Source organism: Megascapheus bottae, chromosome 30, assembly GCF_031878675.1.
Source record: "Megascapheus bottae isolate mThoBot1 chromosome 30, mThoBot2.hap1, whole genome shotgun sequence".
Lineage (NCBI taxonomy): Eukaryota > Metazoa > Chordata > Mammalia > Rodentia > Geomyidae > Megascapheus > Megascapheus bottae.
The window spans coordinates 2150961-2173419 of NC_143538.1; the positions used below are offsets into that span (position 1 = coordinate 2150961).

The following is a 22459-nucleotide window of genomic DNA, read 5'->3' on the forward strand; positions in this document are numbered from 1 at the left end:
AAGCATGTACAAGGGTCCTGAGGCAGGAAGGAACAGGGAGGTGTAAGGAAATCTTTTTTTTTAATTTTATTTTATTATCAGGATAATTTATAGAGGGGTACAGTTACATTATTTTGTGTGTGGGGGGGGTTCATGGGGCTTGAACTCAACCTGGGCGCTGTCCCTGAGCTCTTCAGCTCAAGGCTACCACCCTACCCCTGGGCTTTGGCGTTGTCTCTGAGCTTTTCAAGCTCCAGGCTGTCCAGGGACAGATTCCTGGCCTTGAGTTTAAACCCTAGAACACAAACAAACAGATGTTGAATAGCAAGTTTCATAACAGTTTTCTTCCCTCCTAATAGATCTCTGGAGCTAAGCATGGTGACACAGGCTTAAAGTCCCAGCTACTTGGGAGGCAAAAGCAGGGGGGTCATTCAAGTTCAAACCAGCAAGACTATCATCTCAAAAAACAAAAACAGGGGCCAGGACTTTGGCCTAGAGGTATGAATGCTTGCCTAGTGTGCACAAAGACTCGGAATTGATTCCTCCGTACCACATACATAGAAAAAGCTGGAAATGGTGCTGTGGCTCAAGTGGCAGAGTGCTAGCCTTGAGCAAAAAGTATCCAAGAGTCAGGCATGGTGGCTCACACCTGTAATCTTAGCTACGCAGGAGGCTGAGATCTGAGGATCTTGGTTCAAAGCCAACCCAGGCACTAAAGTCCACCAGACTCTTATCTTCAATTTAACCACTAGAAAACTGGAAGTGGCACTGTGGCTCAAGTAGAAGGAGTCTTGAGCTGAAGAGCTGAGGAACAGCGCTCAGGCCCAGGGGTAGGGCTGTAGCCCTTGAGCTGAAGAGCTCAGGGCACTCAGGCCCAGAGTCCAAGACCCACAAACCAAAAAAAAAAAAAAAAAAAGTCCAAGGACAGTGCCCAGGCCCTGAGTTCCTAAGTTCAAGCTCCAGGACTGGGGGTGGTGGGGGAAACAACAACAACAACAAAACAATGTTCCCCCTTCCCCCCCCAAAAAAAACAAACCAATAACGAAATAACAGATCTCTGGTTACAACATGAAGAATAATTTATCAATAACAATTCTGGTCTAGTCCAGGGTAAAAAAAAAATGATGGTGGCTGAATTCCACAGCAGAAATGACAAAAATGCTGAATTGGACACGGTAGTGGCACACCTGTAATCTCAACATAGAGACAGCTGGGGCAGGAGAATCAAGAGTTTGATGACAGCCTGAGCTACATGCTGAGATCCTGTGTCATAATCATAATCATTCAAGAGAAATGAAGCCAGGAAGACCTAGAAGGGAGAGTTTGTAGGGAGGAGCTAGGCCACTTCCCCACGATTGACTCCATCAATAAATGGCTCCATCCAAAAACGTGGATGTCCAGGTTCCAATCCCCACCTGCGTGGATCAAGGGGTCCTCAAGCATGGCACACCACGGGGCACACGAAACTTTGTCCACCAGACCCCAAAGAAGAGGAGGGGAAGATCAGCCAGGGTGGGGTATTTTTGCAAGACCCTCTGCTTGGGCCTTGTCACCCTGTCCCACTTCGAGGGAGTTTACTTTAGAGAACACCAAGTTGGCAGGTTATCAGGCTGCTGAGAGGCAGCCTCGGATCCGCGCCCCTGGGACCCCCGGAGTGGGAGTGGGGGGCGAGGAAATGGCAAGAATCCGAAAGTCCAGCCATCACTCTGCAGAGGGCTGGCCGGGGGGCGGGGCGGACCTCTGTGACGCATAAGACCACGCCCCCAGGGCGGGCTCTGCGCATGCGCCAGAACGGCTGCCTGGCTCCCGGAAGTAGAGAGTCTACACCGATCGCCGCTGGGTCTGGGTGCCCGGAGGCGGCAGTGCTCTCGAAGTTGGCTCGCTGTGGCTTCCGACCGCCATGTCGGCCTTCGACAACAACCCTTTTGCGGACCCAGTGGACGTGAACCCTTTTCAGGTAGGACTCCCCTCAACTCACAATTCCTTCTAGGGTAAGGGCCGCCGCCCGGGGCCTCTTTCGCCAAAGCCAGGAGACGTGGCGTTGGAGGGACGGGTCCTCTGCCCAATGGGAGAGCGGGCTCTGGAGAGCTGGCCTATTGGAGCGTGCGGGGGGCGGGATTAGCAACAGGTGGCTCCGCGAAGGGGGCGGGGCGCCACCGTGTTGGGAGAAGCGGGGATTTCTAGCACCGGGAGGGACTCGGGACCCTGGTGGGGAGGGGGCGGCCGGGGAAGGGCCTGGAGCCGGCGCGATCGGACCCTCTTGGGGCTCCTCCAAGCACGGGGAGAAAGCTAAGTGTGGCCGTCGGCCTTCCTGAAGTGGTGGGAACACACCTGTTCCCAGTCACCTTGGGAGGGGGGTGGGTGACAGGAAGCATAATGAAGAAGTCCTCTCATGGGATGGAGAAGCGTGGAAAGCCCGAGACATGCCACCACCGTTGTCACCACCGTCACCAGCAGCCGCAGTAGCTGCTGCGAAACTGTCAAAGTATAGGAGAGTCCCCTCAAGGCTGGGAGAATACAGCAAGAGAGCCCAAGCTGAGAGATGCAATGCGGTGCTGGTGGCTCACGCCTGGAATCCCAGCTACTCAGGAAGCTGAGAGCTGAGGATCTCAGGGACAAGAAAGCCTATGTGTGACACTTTTACCCCCAATTGCCCACCAAACAAGCTGGAAGTGGAGATGAGGCAAAAGTAGAGCGCCGGCCTTGAGCATAAAAGCTCAGGGACAGCATCCAGGCCCAGAGTTCAAGCCCTGGTACTGGCAAACACACACTCACATTCACACTGAATTCAACATCTTTACACACACACACACACTGAATTCAACATCTTGGCCAGGGTTATTCTTTGGAGTGTTTTGGGGGGACTGATAGGAGAAAACCCCCGTTAGGTACGGAGGAGCAGTGAAAGGGTACTGAAAGAATCTTGGAGCACAGGAGCTCCCCACCAGTGGTTGAAGATCCTGGGACCTTTGAGCTGGCCTGACCTTTGGAACAATCCAGTAAGAAATGATTTTCTGACTTAATGCCAAAGCTTCTTCCCCTTGAGCAGAGAGCACAGAGGTGTTCATTTTCTAAGGCAAAGGGCTGGGACTCTTTCACGACTGCTCAGAACCAGTTCTAGAGGAGCGTGCCTGTGCTTGATGAGCCCTGATGTCTCTGCTCAGTCAGGATGTCCGCAGGCACGTGAACCCCTCTGACTCGTACTTCAGTTTGGTCATTGGCAGCTTCCAAGCCTCCTGAAGATGTTAGGAGAACCCTTCCTCTGACTTGCACTTTGGATCTTTTCAATGGTCAGAGTAAAGGAAAGGAGATTTCAGCTAAAAAATTCCACAGCTAGACAGGCACCAGTGCCTCTTGCATGTAATCCATGTTGCTCAGCAGGCTGAGATCTGAGGATTGAGATTTGAAGCCAGCAACGTGGGCTGGGATTTTGGCCCACTGGTATAGTGCTTGCCTAGCATGCACAAAGACTGAGGTTCCATTCCTCAGAACCACATACATAGAAAAGACGGAAGTGGTGCTATGGCTCAAGTGGTGGAGCTCTTGAGAAAGCCTAAGGACAGTGTTCAGACCCTGAGCTCAAGCCCCAGGACTGGAGAAAAAAAAAAGATTAGGTGACTCTCATCTCCAGTTAACCAGCAAAAAATCTGAAGTGGGGGCCAGGAGTTTGGCCTAGTGGTTGAGTGCTTGCCTAGCATGCACGAAGACCCAGGTTTGATTTCCTCGGTACCACATACATAGAAAAAAGCTGGAAGTGGTGCTGAGGCTCAAGTGGTAGAGCTCTAGCCTTGAGAAAGTCCAAGGACAGGCCCTGAGCTCAAGCCCAGGACTGGCAAAAAAAAAAAAAAATCTGAAGTGGAGGTGTGGCTCAAAGTGGTAGAGCACCAGCTCTGAGCAGAAAAAGAGCCAGGGTTGAAGTCCCTGAGTTCAAGCCCTGGTACCAGCACACACACAAAAACATTTGCACAGTCATGAGAGTGGAAATTTCAAGCTGCTTGATCTCAAGGTGACTTAGGAGCCCTGAAGGCAAAGTGTGGTAGCTCGCTCCTTGCTACACTGGACAATTCCGAGCATTCTTGTTGCGCTTAACGCTTCCTGACAGAGGGATTGCAGGGACCTTGCTTCTTACATAACACAAATGAGCAGTCAGTCTCCATTAGCTGGGTTAGAGAGAATATTTGCATTTGCATTTGTACCGTTATTGTCTTCTGCTAGCTGTATCTCACTATAATTACGAAACTGCTCTGTGTTCCTGGGGTTTGAGTTTTAGGATGTGATGATGAACCTTTTTCTGTTGTGTGTGGTGATCCTGGGGCTTGATCTCAGAGCCTGGGCACTGTGCCTGAGCTTTTTGGCTTAAGTCTAGCTCCCTGCCACTTGAGCCACAGCTTCTGGCTTTTTGATGATTCATAGGCAATAAAAAGAAACCTCAAGGACTGGGGCTGGGAGTTTGGCCTAGTAGTAGAGTGCTTGCCTAGCATGTACGAAGACCCGGGTTCAATTCCTCAGTATCACATACATAGGAAAAGCTGGAAGTGGTGCTGTGGTTCAAGTGGTAGAGCTTGAGAAAGTCCAAGGACAGTGCTCAGGCCCTGAGTTCAAGCCAGGACTGACCAAAAAAAAAAAAAAACTAAGAAAGAAAAAACAAACAAAAAAACCCCCTGGACCTTCAGATCTCAGTCTTAGTGAGTTGTTGGGATTATAGGCGTGAGCCACCCGTGCCTGCTTCCTTTTTTTTTTTTTTTTTACCTCCCCCTGAGAATCAAATAAAATTTCTGCTGACTGCAAAAGCAGTCAGCTGTCTAAAACTGCTAGAGAGCTTTTGTCTCTGGTGGCAGTGGGCAGAATTGCTCTGGCTTGTATTAATAGTTCCTGATGTCTTTACCACATCTGTGGTCCCAGAAATGATTTTGCAAACAGAGAGAAGGAACTTCTTCCTTGCGGCAAGTCAGTCCTCAGACAGCTCCAGGATATGGCAGGACAGGAAGCAGCTGTTGGCCGACAAACCCACTACATCTGGTGGAGGAAGCCTGTGTGAGCAGAGACAGGGCTGGCAGGCCGGCCGGCCAGCTGGCTGGCTGTACCCCCTCATCTTGGGCTGGTCTCAGTTTCCCTTTTGTTGTTGTGTAAAAAGTTAAGTTTATTGTTTAACTGAAGTTTTTTGTTGTTTTTGTCCATCATGGGGATTAAACTCTGGGCTTGGGCACAGGCCCTGAGCTCTTCAGTCAAGGCTAGCGCTTTACCATTTTGAGCCACAGTGCCACTTGGGGTTTTCTGGTAACTCATTGGTGATAAGAGTGTCACAGACTTTCATGCCTGGTCTGGCACTGACCTGGGATCCTCAGCCTCCTGAGTAGCTAGGATTCCAGGCATGAGCCACTCTGGGCACCTGGCCTTAACCTAACGTGTGTGTGTGTGTGTGAACTCAGGGCTGTCCCTTAGCTTTTTCACTCAAGGCTAATGCTCTGCTTCTTGAGCCACATCTTGATTTCTGGCTTTTTGTTGGTTAATGGGAGATAGGAGTCCTCAGAGACTTTCCAGCTCAGGCTGGCTTCAAACTTCAGTCCTCGAGTCTCAGCCTTCTGGGTAGCTAGGATTACAAGCATGAGCCACCCAAGCCCAGATTGAATTAAGTTTTCCCTTTTGGCCTGCAGCAGTGGTAGGAGGAGCAGCTTTGGATGTGGGTTCAGAGCCCCCCCCCCAACCCCCCAGCTTCTTCTCCATATCAGCCCTCATGTGACTGGGTGTGAGGCCAGCTTTCTTGACTCAGGGTGTTGGCACAGCGATCAGGAAGGAGCAGGTGGCGAGGTGGCAGACACAAACTGTCACACCTAGTCAGACTCCAGAACAGTCAGTGGCTTTTTTTTTTTTTTGGTCACACCATATAATGCTGTATTGCAAAAATAAACTTAGCATTCAGAGACTGTGGTTTGCCAGTAGGAACTGAAAGTTTCTTAGAAATTGACTCTGACATCTTCATTGGGTAGGAAAGGCCCCAATCACCAGCAGCTTGTCAGCGTTAACAGAAGGGACCAAGCCTGGGTCTCAGAGCTGGGGGTGGGCAGGAGGTTCTGGGGCTTGAAGTTAGGGCCTCTTTCCTTACTTGGCATTTTCCTATCAAGCCACACACCCACTTCTGGCTTTTTTTTTTTTCCAGTTCTGGGGCTTGGGCACCGTCTTTGAGCTTTCTCAAGGCTGGAGCTCTACCACTTGAGCCACAGAATTTTGGTGGTTATTAGAGATGAGTCTTACAACTTTTTCTGCCCAGGCTGGCTTCGAACTGTGATCCCCAGTCTCCGCCTTCTGAGTGGTTGGGATGAGGGACGTGAGACACTGGTGCCAAGCTTACTGCTGTTAATTCTCCCATTCCCCTTGCCCCTGCCACCACCGCCGCCCCCCCATGAGTGGAATAACATTCATTGTATTTGCCTTTTTGGTGCTGGGGATTGAACCCTGAGATTTGAGCATGCCCCTTGTTGTGTTTATTTTGGGTGTAGTCAATGTGTTTGAACTCAGAGGATCGCAGTTCAAAGCCAGTTCCTGGCAGAAAAACCTCTGAGACATTTCTCTCCAATTAGCCAGCAAAAAGCCAGAGTAGAGCTGTGGCTCAAGAGATAGAGGGCCAGCCTTGAGTGAAACACTAAAGGATCATGTGCCCCCCCCCCACCAAGACTTGTCAGTTTATTATTAAAAGCTCTCAGTAACCTTATACCTTTCAAGCTCGAGCATGGAACCCAGCCTCTGATCTGCCTGCCTGCCTGCCTGCCAGCGAGATCCCGGTAACATCTCTTAGGTGTCTTTAGCCCCACCCTGCAGGGCAGCCAGGCTCTGTGCAGCTGGGATTATTAGAAAACTTCGTGCAGAGGACGAGCTGTGAGTGGAAAGTGAAGGCACAGACAGGGAGGAGGAAGCCAGGATCTGCAGGCCAGGCATGGTCTCCCAGCCTCCGCCAGCACCCCAGCACCTCTGCTAATTATAGCCCATGCGCCCTGTGCCCTGGCTTCTTGGGGCCCTCTCTGCCTTGGACCCAGTCCAGAGTTGTCTGCTCCTGAAAGTTTCTCAGGAGCCTTGTCAGGTGATGGCTCGGGGAGAGAGCTAAAGGGAAGCATTGTACCGTTCTGTGTTTTGGCAGTCCACTAGAAATCAGACCACCCTGGCGACGGCTGCTTTTCCTACGGGGGCGCCTCTGCCAGACGATTTGGCAGTCTCAGGAGAAGAGGGTGTGAAGGAGGTTGGGGTGCCAAACAGAGGAGCCCTTTCAGCATTCACACATTGCCTGCACCTTAAACATTTCCTCTGCAAAGGGAAGAGGGGTCAGGGTGCAGCAGAGGCGTGGCGTGGGTGGGGCGGGGCCCTGCCCCTCCCGAGGGTGTGGGCTTTGGGAACCCCCAGAATCTGCCCATCCACAGCAGCAATTGTCTTAAGAAACTTGAAATTACCTTCACTGGGGGAGGCCACAGGCCTGTGAGCCCCTAGTCAATGGGCCGAGAGTGTGAGGCCAAGGGAAGAGGACCCAAGCGAGACCCCCGTCTCAACCACACAGGTCAGGCATGGTGTCATCCCATGACATGCGCGTTAGCAGGTCGATGAAGGGCCACGGCCAGTCCTGCCAAAACTAAAGACTAAGAGAATGTGAGGGCCAGTTCTGTCTGTCTCGCGTGGGGCCCTGAGTTCAAACCCCAGAACTGAAGAGAGAGAGAGAGGTGTTGTCAGCTCTTGGTGGCTCATGCCTGTAATCCTAGCTACTCACGAGTAGATAATTGGGAGGCTTGCCGCTTGAGACCAGTCTGGGCAGAAGCTTGGTAAAGACCCTCATCTCAACAGAAAAGTCGGGGTGTGGTGAGGCATGCCTGTCACCCCCACCTAAAGTGCGGAGCTTACACAGCTTCCAATCTGGTCTGGGCAAAAAGTGAGACTATAAACCAAAGAAAAAAGGGCTGGAGGTACCACTCAAGTGCTAGAGCACCTGCCTAGCAAGCTCGAAGCCAGAAGTTCAGTACTTAGTAGTATCCCTGTTTAAAAAAAAAGTCAAAAATAAGAAAGAAAAGAAGCTTGAAATTGGCAAGTTTCTAAAAGCTGAACACGGGCTGGGAGTTTGGCCTAGTGGTAGAGTGCTTGCCTAGCATGCATGAAGACCCAGGTTCGATTCCTCGGTACTATATAGAGAAAAAAGCTGGAAGTGGTGCTGAGGCTCAAGTGGTAGAGTGCTAGCCTTGAGAAAGTCCAAGGACAGTGCTCAGGCCCTGGGCTCAAGCCCAGGGATGGCAAAAATAAAAATAAAATAAAAATAAAAGCTGAACACTTGTTTCTAGACAGCTGCCTGGATGGCAGTTCCCGCCTTTCTGGTTAGTACCTGGAGACAGCAGGGTGTTTACAACTTGGCCAGGGACTGAAGGGAACGTTAAACTATCTCCCGGGCTAAGATAATCCCAGGTTCAGAAAATGGTAATGTTTAACCAAAGCAAACACATGCTACTCATCCAGAGGAGAGAGTGTGGTGCACTGCTGCGTGACTCAGTGGGCAAGGCCCCTCCCTGGTGCCCACAGCACTGGCAGGAGAAAGATGGCAGGCGGACCCCATCCTGCAGCAGAGTCCAGCACTGAGCTATAGTGGCGTCACACCACTATAGCAGTCAAAAGAAGCTGTGGACCAGTGCCGTAACGCACACCTGTCATTCCAGCTACTCAGGAGGCTGAGAGCTGAGGATCACAGTTCATAGCCAGCCTGGGTAGAAAAGCCCTTATCTCCAGTTAACCAGCAAAAAGCTGGAAGTGGCGCCATGGCTCAAGTGGTCGAATGCCCACCTTGAGTGGAAACAGCCGGGTGTTATCACCCAGGTCCCGAGTTCAAACTCAGTACCAACACACACACACAAAAACCAAAACCATACTTGCTCATATGTGCTGTTGCCCCTGTGCTCCTGTGTGCAGCCTGCGCTGCTGCTTGCTCTAAGGTCCTGTGGTCTCCAGGAGCGGGTGTCTGGGGACCCCTTGGCAGAGGCACACGCTGATTCCTCAGCTGGCTCAGCCTGTTTTTACAGGACCCCATCCTTACTGTCCATCAGTGAGGACATTGGGGGGCAGGAGGTCCCGAATTGCATCTGCATATGGGAACCTAGCTCTGATGCCTTCTAAGTGCCATCTCCCCACCCTCCCGCTGGCATATCTGTCCTCTCCCTCCACACCCAGCCTGCAAAACCAGTTTCTCCTTTCCCCGAAGTCACCAGCCTGGCAGATGGTGGCACTTTAAGCAGTCACCCAGACTGGCAACTCCCAGTCCTCCCCCCCTTCCTTCCCCTCCATTCCTGATCACCCTACAGTGCTGAGCCAGTGCCCCTCACCTCTTCCTCCTGCTCCTCCCCCTTTCCCCTCCCCCCTCCTCCCATCCCAGCAGCTCTCCCCACATCCATCAGGTAGGTACATGGGTAATAGTCACAGTGCTCATTCAACCCTAATTGTTCCCTATTCTGGGTATCACTCCCCCCCCTGCTTTTTATTAATTCAAATGCCAGTAATGAGTACTGGGGCTTGAACTCAGATCCTCATGCTCTCCTTTACCTTCACTCTAGGCTGGTGCTCTACCACTTGAGCCACTCCTTCAGTGTGACATTTTGCTGGTTCATTGAAGATAAGAGTCTTTCAGATTTCTCTGTCTGGCCTGGCTTTGAACCTCGATCCTCAGAATTCAGCTTCCTGAGCAACTAGGATGACAGACGAGAGTCATGCACACTTAGGTCTGAGACTTTTTGTCTGTCATGGGGCTTGAACTCTGGGCCTGGGCACTATCCCTGAGCTCTTCAGCTCAAGGCTACTGCCCTACCCCTGGAACCACAGTGCCACTTTGTTTTCTGGTGATTAATTGGAGATAAGAATGTTAGGGATTTTAGTACCCTGGCTGGCTTTGAACTTTGATCCTCAGATCTCACCCTCCTGAGTAGCTTGGATTACAGGTGAGCGAGCCATGGTACCTGGAAGGTCTAAGGCTTTTTATACAACTGAGTGATTGTGTTTTGAAGGAGCTTACCTTAGTTATAAGGGAGGATTTCATTATTAGCTTCTAACATGTTTACATGTATTCCAGTCAGTCTTACTCCATCTGTCACTTTCCCTGCCTGCTGTGTGTGTGTGTGTGTGTGTGTGTGTGTGTGTGTGTGTGTGTGTGTGTGTTGTGGGGATCCTGAGGCTTGAACTCTAGGCCTGGGCACTGTCTCTGATCTTCTGTGCTCAAGGCTAAGACTACTTCTTGAGCCACAGCACCATTTCTGGCTTTTTGAGGTTCATTAGAGATAAGAGTCTCTAGGACTTCTTATCTGGGCTGGCTCTAAACCACGATCCTCAGATCTTAGCTTCCTGAGTAGCTAGGATTAGAGGTGTGAGCCACTGGCACCTAGCAAGTGAATTGTGTTTCTAAAAAGAGATCTGGGGGCCCACAGGATTGCCTCCCTAGCAAGCATAGACCCCATTACTGCCAAAAAAAAAAGGTAAAAATATCAGTCTGCTGCTAGACACTGTAGAAGCTAGGGAAGAAAGCATCCATACCGCCCGTGATACCCATTGTTCTGATGTATTTTCCTGCCTGCCTTTGTTCATGGGATTACTTTTGACAAAACTAATGTGGCACTTACATAACAAAGCCAGTTGTCAGCCTGCTGCTTGGCAGCTGAGCCTGGCATGACTCTGTGCCCTTCCAGGGGACATGCGCAGAAACTCACCTTAGCGCTCTGGTGCCCTGACCACTCCACAGGGACAGTCATACACGGTTTGTCATATTTCCTGCAGACAGAGTCTCACATTCCGGGTCAGGGAGCTTCAAAGTCACTTGTGGCTTGTGTGCCAGGGCTCTGACAGCCTTCTGGAGATAGCATTTCTCAGCCTGGTCCCTGGCAAATGGGATTTCACCACGGCTCAAAGGTTCAGACCCATTGCTGACTCTGCCCCCCAGAGAGAAAGGCCAGGGATTTTTAGCTCATGGAATATTTGTTTTTGTGCTGGTACTAGGGGTTGAACACAGGGCCTGGGTGCTACCCCTGAGCTTTGTCACCCAAGGCTTGGCACTCTACCAGAGTTCCACTTCTGGCTTGTTGCTCATTAGCTGGAGTAAACAGTCTCCTAGACTTTCCTGCCTGAGCTCGCTTTGATCCTCAAGCTCTCAGCCTCCTGAGTAGCTGGGATTACAGGCGTGAGCCACTGGGCATGTTTCTTATGGGCTATTAAATTTCCAAGGTTATTATCAAGGTGATCTATGCAGGTTATAGTTACATAAGTTGGGTAAAGAGTGGATTTCTTTTAGGACAGTGTCATCTATACAGTACTTGTTGAGTGTATGTACATGAGACAGAAATCAGTCTTGCCCTGGGAGCTTGCTGGAGACAGCCATGGCAGGAGAAGACTAGAAAAGTCAGCTGACCATGACCTGCAAAATGGCAGAGTCCTGTCCATCTCACCCTGGCACACTCTGTTGAATGAAAGCAACTGTGTTCAGGAGTTGTTTCAGGTTATTTATTCAGTAACCAGCGTGAACCAGGCTGAGCAGCTGGGAGCTCAGGTTACTCTTACTGGGTGAAATTCAGTCCCCACCATCCATCCTAACTCCTTGACCCACTTAAGAGCAGTTGATGTCACTTGGTGAGAGGAAAAGGAGGTTGACACTGCCAGGACCTATTTGCCCCTTCCAGTGAAGCTGGCATCCCTCTGCAGGCCATGAGTGTAGCCTTTGCTTGAAGACCCTCTCTGAGGCCCAGCCCAGTGGCTCATGCCTGAAATCCCAGCTGCTGAGGGGCTGAGAGCTAAGGCTCATGGTTTGAAGCCAGCCCTGGCAGAAAAGCCCATGAAACTCTTTATCTCCAGTGGACCACCAAAGCACTAGAAGCAGAGCTGTAGTAAAGTGCTAGCCGTGAGCAAAAACAAACAAATAAAACACCTTGGGGCCAGGAGTGTGGCCTAGTGGTGGAGTGCCTGCCTGGCGTGCACAAAGACCCAGGTTCAGTTCCTCGGTACCACATACATAAAAAAGCCGGAAGTGGTGCTGTGGCTCAAGTGGTAGAGCGCTAGCCTTAAGAAAACCCAAGGACAGGGCTCAGGCCCTGGGTTCAAGCCCCAGGGCTGGTCAAAAAAAAAAAAAAAAGAGGGGAGGGGAAGCTCCCCTCTGTACCTAGATTGTATGGAAGGTGAACGCCCGAGAGTCTTGGGGCTCGGCCCAGTAAGGAGGCAAGCAGCAGCAGCCCTAGCCAGTGGCCTGGTTCACAGCCCCACGCAGGGCCCTTGGTGCCAGCCTGGGGAGACCTTAGCTTTCTCCCCAACAGCTGGTGCTCTACCACTGGAGCCACACCCCCACTCCTGGCTGTTTGCTGGTTAATAGGAGATAAGAAACTCCCCGGGTCTGGCTGCCTTAGCTGTCTCTGAGCGGTGATCCTTAGATCTCAGCCTCCTGAGTAGCTGAGATTACAGGTGGGTGGGAACAGTGCCTGGCAACGCTGCATTTCTGAGGGACACAGTGCCCTTCAGAGTGGCATCCTGTGGTGGGCTTCCCCCATACTCCTTCCCTTTCTCTCCAGGCCACAGTTTTGGGACGAGCCCAGCTTCCTTTGGATGGGAAGACCCTTGTGTCCTCAAGCTGCAGGCTCCTTTCTAGAAGAAGGAGAGGCACACAGCACTCACAATTTGCCCCTTACCTCAAATCCCTGCACCAATCACAGTGGCCTGGGAAGCACCTGGCTGCAGGGCTCTCCCTGACCACCACGGGCCTGAGGAGGCCCCAAGTGTGTGGGGGGGTGAGGGGTGGGGGGAGGGAAGCTGTGACTCTGGGGTGGTTTCTCCCCCACACCTGTAGATTGGAAAGGGAAAGGGCATCTGCCTGCACCTCGGTCAGGTATATATTTGTGCCAGCACCCGAAACCACTCCTCAGTTGTCCCTGTAGTCCCCTGACCTGTCGTGACTCAGACTCCAGTAACCCATTCCTCGGCTGCGGGGTCTGATTTCAGTGACTTTGGCTCCAGGTGGGTATCTGCTGACCCTGGAAGGAGAACACTAGCTGCTGAGCCCAGGGCTTCCTTCCAGGGAGCCAAGTGATTCTGGGAGAAGACTGCTAGATGAGGCTGGGCACGGTGACTCCAGCCTATAATCCAGCCACTAGGAAGGCAGAGACGAGAGGGTAGTGCTTCAAGGCCAGCTCAGGCAAAAAAATAAAGAATAAAAAACAGTAACAGACTCCATTTGAAAAATACAGCAGAAGTGCTAGCCTTGAGCAAAAGAGCTCAGCACCCAGGCTCTGAGTTCAAGCCCCATGACGGGCAGAAAGCAAAAAGAAAACTAAAGGAGGGCTGAGGGTGTGTCTCAAGAGGCAACGTGCCTGCTAGCAGGTGTGAGGCTCTGAGTTCAATCCCTGGGACTACCACAAAAGAGAGAGAGCCAGGTTCCTGGTGGCTCATGCCTGTATCCTAACTAGTCAGGAGACTAAGGTCTGAGGTTTGGGGTGCAAAGCCAGCCAGGCAGGAAAGTCCATGAGACTCTCTATTTCCAAGTAAGCAGCAACAAACAAACAAACAAACACCCGGAAGTGGAGCTGTGAGTCAAATGATAGAGCAGTAGCCTTGACCATAAAAGCCCAGGGACAGTGCCCAGACCCGACTCCGATCCCCAGGACAGAGAGTGAGCACGCCACTGCTTCCTGAAGTCAGCTCAGGGCCAGTCCCTCTGGCCGTGAGCAGCACCCAGTGGAGCTAAAAGGACATCACCTTGGTGTTTGGTGCCAGAGAGGTTGGAGGAGTGCGGGCTGCTGCCTCCCTTGCACCCCATCCAGAGACACAGAGTGATTTGGGCTGCACATTGAGCTCTGGGCAAGGCCCGGGGTGGTCGGACACAGTCCTGTCCTCCTGGAGCTGTGGCTGGAGTGTTGAGACAAGAGGGGCTGTGGGGCTAGGCATGGAGGCCAAGGCAGCACTGCGAGTTGGAGATCAAACCTGGGCTACATAGTGAGAACCTGTCTATGAGAGAGAGAGAGAGAGAGAGAGAGAGAGAGAGAGAGAGAGAGAGAGAGAGAGAGAGAGGAGAGAGAGAGAGAGAGAGAGAGGCTTTCTTTCTGTAAGTGGTGGCTCACGCCTGTAATCCTAGCTACCTAGGAGGCTGAGATCTGAGGATCTAGGTTGAAAGCCAGCCCGGGCACAAAAGGACCTGAGACTCATCTCCTATTAACCTCTAGAAAATGGGAAGTGGGGGCCGGGAGTTTGGCCTAGTGGCTAAAGTGCTTGCCTAGCATGCATGAAGACCCAGGTTCGACTCCTCAGTACCACATACATAGAAAAAAGCCGGAAGTGGTGCTGAGGTTCAAGTGGTAGAGCTCTAGCCTTGAGAAAGTCCAAGGACAGTGCTCAGGCCCTGAGCTCAAGCCCAGGACTGGAAAAAAAAAAAAAAAGAAGAAGAAGAAAATGGGAAGTGGGGCTTGGCTCAAGGGTAGGGCGGTAGCCTTGAGCTGAAGAGCTCAGGGATAGCGCCTAGGCCAAGTTCAAGCCCCATGACCCACAAATAATAATAATAATAATGCTTTCTATATAGACTATAGATACATTCTATGTATTATACATGTATATTATACACCTGTGTATTATTCTGCATACCTATAGAGTACTAACTAAAACAGTGCAAGTTCATCTCCGCCTCTGTCCCTTACCACCTCCTTCCCCAGGCCCCAGTCCTGGAGTGAACTCGGGGTTAGCACAGCCCTGGCAGGGCAGGGTGCCCACCCCCCCGGGGAGAGCCTCCGGTGGAGGCCGCCCAGAGTAGCTGGGGTGGGGGGCAGGGGCGTCCTCGGGTCCTAACGCTTCTCTCTCTCCCCCCTTCTCAGGACCCCTCCGTGACCCAGCTGACCAGTGCCCCCCAGGGTGGCCTGGCCGAGTTCAACCCTTTCTCGGAGGTGGGTGGCCGCACCGGGGTGTCCTGGGGCTCCCTGAGGGCAGGCCTGCCCGGGGTGGGGGGCTGTGGGCCCGGGCTTGGCCCCTCACTTCCCTCCCTCCGTGCCCCGCCCCGCACAGACCAATGCGGCCACCACTGTGCCCGCCGCCCCGCACCCAGGACCCTCGCAGCCCGCCGTGCTGCAGCCCTCGGTGGAACCCACGGAGCCGCACCCCCAGGTATGGAGTCAGCTGGCCGGGGCTCTCCCCCTCCCCGAGGGAGGCCGCCCAGACCCGGGAGAGGGCCCCCATGCTAGAGCTGGTCACTTGCAAGTGCAGGGACTGCTTTGCCAGCCCAGGATGGTCTCTGCAGCCGGCGCCTGCGGCCTGCGCGGCCTCCCGGGGCCCCGGGCCAGCGTGCGCATGGCGTGCGGGCTTGCACCTGTGCCCAGGCTCTGCCACCGAGCTCCATTCCCCTGCCTGTCTCTCCGCTTCCCCCGCCCCTCCCTTCCTGCTTGCCTTCCTATTTCCCTTCATCCCGTCCCAACTCTGGGGACCCTGATCTCCTTTGTGCTCGTTACCCCCTTGTGCCCCCTCCCTGCCCTCCTCTGGGCCCCTGGCTGCTCCCCCCGTGAGCGTGGCCCACAGTGGAGTTGTGTGTTCCAGCTTAGGCAGGCCAGCAAGTACCTGCCCGCCCGACTGCTGGTGGCGGGCGAGCTCTCAGAGAGGCAGATGCTGCTAGGAGGAGATAATATCCTCAGAGACAGCTACCTGCGAAAGCTGCCCAAGGTAGGCCCAGCCTCGGGGAGCACGAGGGGGGCCAGGCAGCCCCAGTACAGCTGGGTGCAGCACAGGGGTGTCTGCGGGGACCCAGCCCTGCACCCCTGGAGGCACCGACATGGGGAGAGGGGGCTTGAGCCCCTCAGTGAGTACCGGGTGCTCACTGCCAACATGTGAACAACCTTGGATCTGAGAACCTGTCTGGTCTGTAAGAGGACCAGTGCTGTCTGCTCCCCGCGAGGGAGCCAGCAGGAGCTGGGATGGCCTTCAACCACAGCGCCCCAGGCCTGGATACAGCTCGGCCTCAGAGTGCTTGGAAGCCAGGCAGAGCAGGGCTAATCAGGAGTGGTTCAGATGGACCAGGAGAGATGGACCTGGAGAGTGTGAACAGTGCACACAGCCTGCCCTGCATGTGCCCCCTGCTGCCAGCTCCTCGCTGTCCCGCTTTCCTCCCTCCTGCACTCAGTCTCTGCATATGGGCCTGGATCTCTGGGTTCTGACTTCAGCCTGGTCTCTTGTAAGGAAAAAGGGGGAAAGACCTCACTTTTGAAAGTCTCTTAAGGGAACCTGACCCGATTCCAGTTGGAGTCCGAGGGGACGTGGTCAAGGGGACATTTCAGGACTGAGGGACAGGAGAGCCCTGGAGTGGCCAGAGAGTCAATGGTGGTGTGGAGACGGGTCCCCTTGGCACATCCCTGTGGAGCTTCTTGGTCCCTCAGACATGGTGGGGGCCGGGACTATCTGGGGCTCTGCCCGTCTGCCTAGGTTGACACTGACTGTCCTTCTGTCTTTGGGTCCGGTTGCCTCTGGTCCCCATTCTCTCCAGGCTGTGGTGGCTGCAGCCCAGGCAGGCCTGCTCCGACAGCAGGAAGAACTGGATAGGAAAGCTGCTGAGCTTGAGCGCAAGGAGCGTGAGCTGCAGAACACGGCAGCCAACCTGCACGGTAAGGGAAGGCTGCCAAGGCCCTGGCCAGTGCAGAGGAGAGGGGAGAGAGGCCACGTGGGGAGCCAGCCCTCCCAGAACCCATCTGAGCCACTTCTCCCAGGCATCTGCAGAACTGCCAGAGCTTCTGATCTTCTCCAGACAGGCTGGGCCCCGCTGCTTAGGAGGATGAGGTCTGAAGATGGAGGTTCTGAGCCAGCCAGGGCAAAAAAGTCTGTGAGACTCTTTATGTCCAGTGAACCACCAAAAAGCCACAAAGAAAAAAAAAGTCAAGATTGCCATGCAGTCCTAACCAGTGTAGAACATTTCAGCCCTCCTTCCCAGCTCTGAAATTCTTTGCTCTGTGTACGTGTACGTGTGTGTGTGTGTGTGTGTGTGTGTGTGGTACACGCCAGTACTGAGGTCCAGCTCATGATCTGAGCCTGGCACTTTACCACCTGACCACATCCCCACTTCCAGCTTTTTGTTGGTTAACTGGATGGTGATAAAGGGTCTTTCAAAGTTGCTCACTCCACACCATGATCCTCAGATCTCAGCCTCCTGAGTGGCTAGAATTTCAGGCCTCTAGCACCCAGCTGGTTGCCATTTCTGACGCTGGACCTTCCACCTCCACTCCCCCCACCCCCGATTGCCTGTTTCCTGCAGTGCGGGAGAACAACTGGCCCCCACTGCCGTCGTGGTGCCCCGTCAAGCCCTGCTTCCACCAGGACTTCTCCACTGAGATCCCCGCCGACTACCAGCGCATCTGCAAGATGCTCTACTATCTCTGGATGTGTGAGTCCCTCTCCGGCCTGCCACCCCGCCCTGGGTGCCATGCTCTGTCCGGGAACCATCTCAAGAGGGCCAGTCACCTCAGCTAAGCAGGGAGACTTCAAGTCCCTGGAATGTTCCTTGCACCAAATGGTTTGTAGCCAGGCACCCGTGACTCACTGGCTACCATTTCAGGCTCATGGTTCAAAGTCAGCCTGAGTACGAAAGCCCATGCGACTGTGTGTCTGCTAGAAGTGGAGCTGTGGCTCAAAGTGTTAGAGTGATAGCCTTGAGCCAGAAAGCACCCAGGACCTGAGTTCAAGCCCCAGGACTGGCACCAAAAACAAATGGCATGCAGTAGTGAAAAACCTCCAGGCCCCTGGGGCAGGGGAGAGGGTGCTAGTTCATTTCCTGGGACCAGCCCTGGGCCCTGACCCAACAGAGAGCCTGTTGTCCCTTTTTGTGTAAGGTCTTGGGAAGCCAGGACCGGCCCACCTTGCCTTGGTCAGAGCCAGGTCCTCTCCTGTCCTTCCAGTGGCCCTCCCAGCGTGGACCTCATTTCCTGTCCTAGTGGTGGGGAAGCCTTCATCCACCCTGGCTCAGGCCCCGTCTCCTCCCCTCCCCAGTGCACTCACTGACTCTGTTCCTGAACCTGCTCGCCTGCCTGGCCTGGTTTACCAGTGACGTGGCCAACGGCGGCGGAGGAACGGCCTTCGGTCTCTCCATCCTGTGGTTTTTGATCTTCACCCCCTGTGCCTTCCTTTGTTGGTACCGACCCATCTACAAAGCTTTTAGGTGAGTGGGATGGACCCAAGGGGTTTAGATGTGGTGGAGCCCAGACCTAGGCCCAAGGCCCCTGCCTGCAGCTCAGCTCAGCACAGAAGGTTGGGGAATTTGCTTTCCTGTACCCACCTAACAGAGCAGGGACCAGGGACTGCTTTCCTCGGTGCCACCTGAGGCCTGCCCCGTCCTTACTTGGAGAGAATCTGGTCTGACCCGTGAATAATCACTGAAAAGAGGGCGCTCTTACCCAGGCGCTGTGCCTTATGCCTGTCATCCTAGCTACTAAGGAGGCTGAGATTTGAGGATTGAAGTTTAAAGCCAGCCTGGCTTATCTCCAGTGAGATAAGTGGTTCAAAGTGGTAGAGTGCTAGCCTCAGCTGAAGAGCTCAGGGACAGCTCCCAGGCCCTGAGTTCGGGCCCCAGGGTTTCCTCCCAAGGCTCTGAGTCAACTCAGTCTCTCTGGAGTGCTAGGTAGGCACACTCAGCAGCCTGTCTGCTGAGGGACGGTGCCTGGACTCCATCGTGTGAGCCTGAGTGTCTGCTGCCCCCCAGTCCCCTAGGGTCACTTGACTCCTTGAGAGCTAGCTGGATCCCAGCAGGCTCCGGGGCTGGCGGGGGAGGGGAGGGCGTGATTACCTGTGTACATCCTCAAGAACGGTGTGGCTGGTCCCTGGGGACTCTGTCTCCTTGTCCCCCGGGCTCCACAGGAAGAGGTGTCACGCCCAGGAAGGAGTGGAGAAACAGCCCATCCCTCACGACTTCCTCTCTCCCCACAGGTCCGACAACTCTTTCAGCTTCTTCGTGTTCTTCTTCGTGTTCTTTTGTCAAATAGGGATCTACTTCATCCAGCTGATTGGCTTGCCTAACTTGGGCACCAGGTGAGATGGGGGCGTCGCTGAGGGAATTCGTTCTGGGTGAGGCGGAAGGGCCCCACAGGTGGCCCCACTCTTATCCTGAGAGGAGGAACTCGTGGGCCCGCTTCCATCCATCCTAGACCCCTTGCCCAAGTGGTTTTCCTTTTCATTTCTGTCCTGCTGGGGACCTTTCCACACACCAGGTGAGTACTGTGGTACTGAGCTATAACGCTGCTCCCTTCCCAGATTTTTTTTGTTTTGTTTTTATTTTTTTGCCAGTCCTGGAGCTTGAACTCAGGGCCTGGGCACTGTCCTTGAGCTTTCTCAAGGCGAGAGCTCTACCACTTGAGGCACAGCACCACTTCTGACTTTTTCTGTGTATGTATGTGGTACTGAGGAATTGAACCCGGGTCTTCATGCATGCTAGGTAAGCACTCTACCACTAGGCCAAACTCCCAGCCCTACCTTCTCTTCTACCTCCTCCTCTCTGTTGTTGTTGTTATAAGTTGGGTTTGAACTCAGGGCCTGGGCACTGTCCCTGAGCTCTTTTGCCCAAGACTACCACTTTGAGCCATAGCTCCATTTCTGGTTTTCTGATGGTTCATTGGAGAAAAAGAGTCTCACCAGACTTTCCTGCTCAGGCTGATTTTGAACCACAATCCTCAGATCTGTCTTCACAGTAGGTAAGATGAATACCCAGCTCAAATGACATGTGTGCTGGTTAACTGGATATAACAGGCTTTTCTGTCTGGGCTGGCTCTGCACCTTGATCCTGAGTGGCAGAGATTACAGACATCACCCACTGGCACCTTCCTGGGTGAAGATACTATTTTTTTCTTCTCTGGTTTTGATACGCTTATCAAAACTTAGTCATAGGTAATTTCTTGAGCCATAGTTCTGGGGTGTCTTTCTCCAGGCCCTCATGTTCTTTCAATTTCTGTGGTTTTGTAGTAAGCTTTGAAATTGAGAAGCATGAGGGCTCAGTAGCAGAGTGCTTGCCTAGAGTGCACGAAGCCCTGGGTTCAATTCCTCAGTATCACATACACAGAAAAAGCTGGAGAGGGCCTATTGTAGAGTGCTTGCCTAGCATGTACAAAGACTTGGGTTCAATTTCTTGGTACCACATACCTAGAAAAAAGCCAGAAGTGGTGCTGAGGCTCAAATGGTAGAGCTCTAGCCTTGACGAAGCCCAAGGACAGTGCTCAGGCCCTGAGCTCAAGCAAAAAAAAAAAAGAAAAAAAAAAGGTAGAGAGTGGCGCTGTGGCTCAAGTGGTAGAGTGCTAGCATTGAGTAAAAGAAGCTCAGGGACAGTGCCCAGGCCCTGAGTTGAAGCCCCAAGACACACACACACACACACACACAAAGCATGAGATGTCCCTTTATAGGTGAGGATTCTGGGGCTCAGCAAGTGACAGGATCCTCTAAAGACAGGGACAGTCCCTAGGTCCTGGTGAAAGAAGCTGAGGTGACAGGATGGAGAGGCCAAGCCTTCCTCCTCACCAGAGAGAGGAGTCTCCCGCGTGAGCGCCGAGGCCTCCCTGCGTGCCCCGCCCCGACCCCAGGCAGGGGACCAGGCAGAGGCCGCGCCGGGGCAGCGGGGCAGTGCCAGCCCGGAGGCACAGGGGCCCGCAGGCTGGAAGGCGTCCCCGTGGTGGGCGGGACCGTCGCGGACCCCTCCCACCGGCTCCCATCCCTCTGTAGTGGTTGGCTGGCAGCGCTGTCTACCATTAAGCAAGGGCCCTTGGCGGTGTCGATCATCATGATGGTGGTCGCTGGCTTCTTCACCCTCTGTGCTGGCCTCTCGCTCTTCCTCCTGCAGCGGGTAAGTGGCTGGTTGGCCTCGGGGCGTGCCCTCCCGTCCACGCGCGGGCCCCGGAGGCCCGGGGACGGTGTCCGAGGCTGTGGACTCCGCGCAGGTGCACTCCTTCTACCGGCGCACGGGAGCCAGCTTCCAGCAGGCGCAGGAGGAGCTCTCCCAGGGCATCTTCAGCAACAGGACCTTCCGCAGTGCCGCCGCCTCCGCCGCGCAGGGAGCCTTCCAGGGCAACTAGGCCTCCCGCCCCCTGCCCGGCCTCCTCTCTCGCTGCCTTCGGAGCTGCACGTGCCACGGGTGCCTTAGGTGGTGGCTGTGCCCCGCACAGACCTTCGGGGTCCTTCCTCAGCCTCAGCGCCTCCCTCCCTCCCCCCCAGGGAGGGGGGGTACGGACAAGGGACCCTTTCAGAAACATTTTTTTAACACAAGAGAAAAGCAAAAATAAGAAACCTTTTTATTTCTCTGGAATGATTTGGTTTGGCAAGGTTTTTTTGTTGTTGGGTGTTTTATTATTTTTTTTTATTTTTATTTTTTGACGGAAGCTGTCCTTCCTCCTGAAACGCATGCGCCCTCGAGTGCGCACGCGAGGGCAAACGAGTGTGCACAAGCACGGCGCACACGAGGTCACTGCCTGGCCAGGTCCCGCGCCCCTGACTCCGTGGGCAGCTCAGACTGGATGTGTCCCCACTCTCAAGGGGGTGGTGTGGTGAGCAGGCTGGGCCGGCAGCATGGTGGTCCCCAGAGCCTCTGGGCTGGCCGTCCAGAGCAGAGGTGGGTGGTCCCCTGGCCTTTAGGCCCCTGCCCACTCCCGGTGTGGGAACCCCTGGTGCCCCCCGGAGCCCACCCTGAGCCCTGCAGACTCTGAATGTACACGGTTGGTTGGCCCTGGGGGTGGGGAGGGGTGGCTTCGCTCTGTTTGGTTTGACTTCCTGTCCTCCCGTCGTCCTGCTGCCTACCCTGTGCCTTGGCCACTCTCCCAACCTCACCCCCCCATCGCCGGGCCTGGACGGCTCCTAGGGTGGGTGAGGGTCGCCCCAGAACCGTGTCCCGCAGGCGGGACTGCCGAGCCACCTTTCTGGGCTGTCCGTGGTACAGTGGAGGCTAGGCCCCTTCCACTCGCCCTAGGGGTCTCCGGTGTGTCGCAGCGAAGGGCGCCCAGGATTCCCCGGATGAAGTCTGCGCCCCCTCCTCCCCCGGAGCCGGGGGCTCCTGCTGCCCGCCCTCGGCCGGTGGACGCCCGCGAGGCGCTCAGCCCTCAGCCCCGCAGCCCCCGGGATGACAGCCCACCCAGGGCTTGTGACCTGGCGCCATGTACAAATGTATATGTTCTGTCTACGTTTTTTGTGCTTCAATAAAGACATTTTCAGAGAGCCCCGGTGAAGTTGAGTGGACTGGGGACAGGGCCGGACGCTCGGGTGCTCCCTGAGGTCCAGGCCCGCAGGCCTGGAGGGCCGAGGGGGCGTGGCCCCGAGCGGGCCTGTGCGGAGAAGGGGGTGCTGGGAGTGGGGGTCCGGCCACCTGCGGCGGGGGCGGGACCTGACGGGCTGGGGGCGGGGCCTCGCGGCAGGAGGCGCGGGCTGGGGGCAGAGCTTGGCTGCGTAAGGAGGCGGGACTTGGCGGGCTGGGGGCGGGGCCTCGCGGCAGGAGGGGGCGGGCCGGGGCAGAGCTTGG

The 22459-nt window shown here is 54.5% G+C and overlaps 1 protein-coding gene across 2 annotated transcripts; it reads left to right on the forward strand.

Annotated features, from left to right (window-relative positions):
- Positions 1 to 1778: 1778 nt before the first annotated feature.
- On the forward strand, positions 1779 to 22159 carry Scamp2 (secretory carrier membrane protein 2). Of its 2 annotated transcripts, XM_090321347.1 has the most exons (10): positions 1779 to 1936; positions 14820 to 14888; positions 15007 to 15105; positions 15532 to 15654; positions 16472 to 16589; positions 17234 to 17362; positions 17965 to 18133; positions 18898 to 18999; positions 20677 to 20797; positions 20892 to 22159. In XM_090321347.1, the coding sequence occupies exons 1-10, from the start codon at positions 1880 to 1882 to the stop codon at positions 21024 to 21026; spliced, it is 1122 nt and encodes a 373-aa protein (XP_090177473.1). In that variant the 5' UTR covers positions 1779 to 1879; the 3' UTR covers positions 21027 to 22159. The 2 variants fall into 2 exon arrangements, with proteins under 2 accessions (XP_090177473.1, XP_090177474.1); XM_090321348.1 differs by lacking the exon at positions 15532 to 15654.
- The last annotated feature ends 300 nt before the right edge of the window (positions 22160 to 22459 follow it).

Bases quoted from the DNA above. Each gene is read 5' to 3' on its own strand.
- Scamp2 (XM_090321347.1), top strand. From the start codon at position 1,880: ATGTCGGCCTTCGACAACAACCCTTTTGCGGACCCAGTGGACGTGAAC. The intron at 15,106-15,531 runs GTATGGAGTCAG...TGTGTGTTCCAG, and splicing joins CCACGGAGCCGCACCCCCAG to CTTAGGCAGGCCAGCAAGTA. The intron at 17,363-17,964 runs GTGAGTCCCTCT...TCCCCTCCCCAG, and splicing joins GCTCTACTATCTCTGGATGT to TGCACTCACTGACTCTGTTC.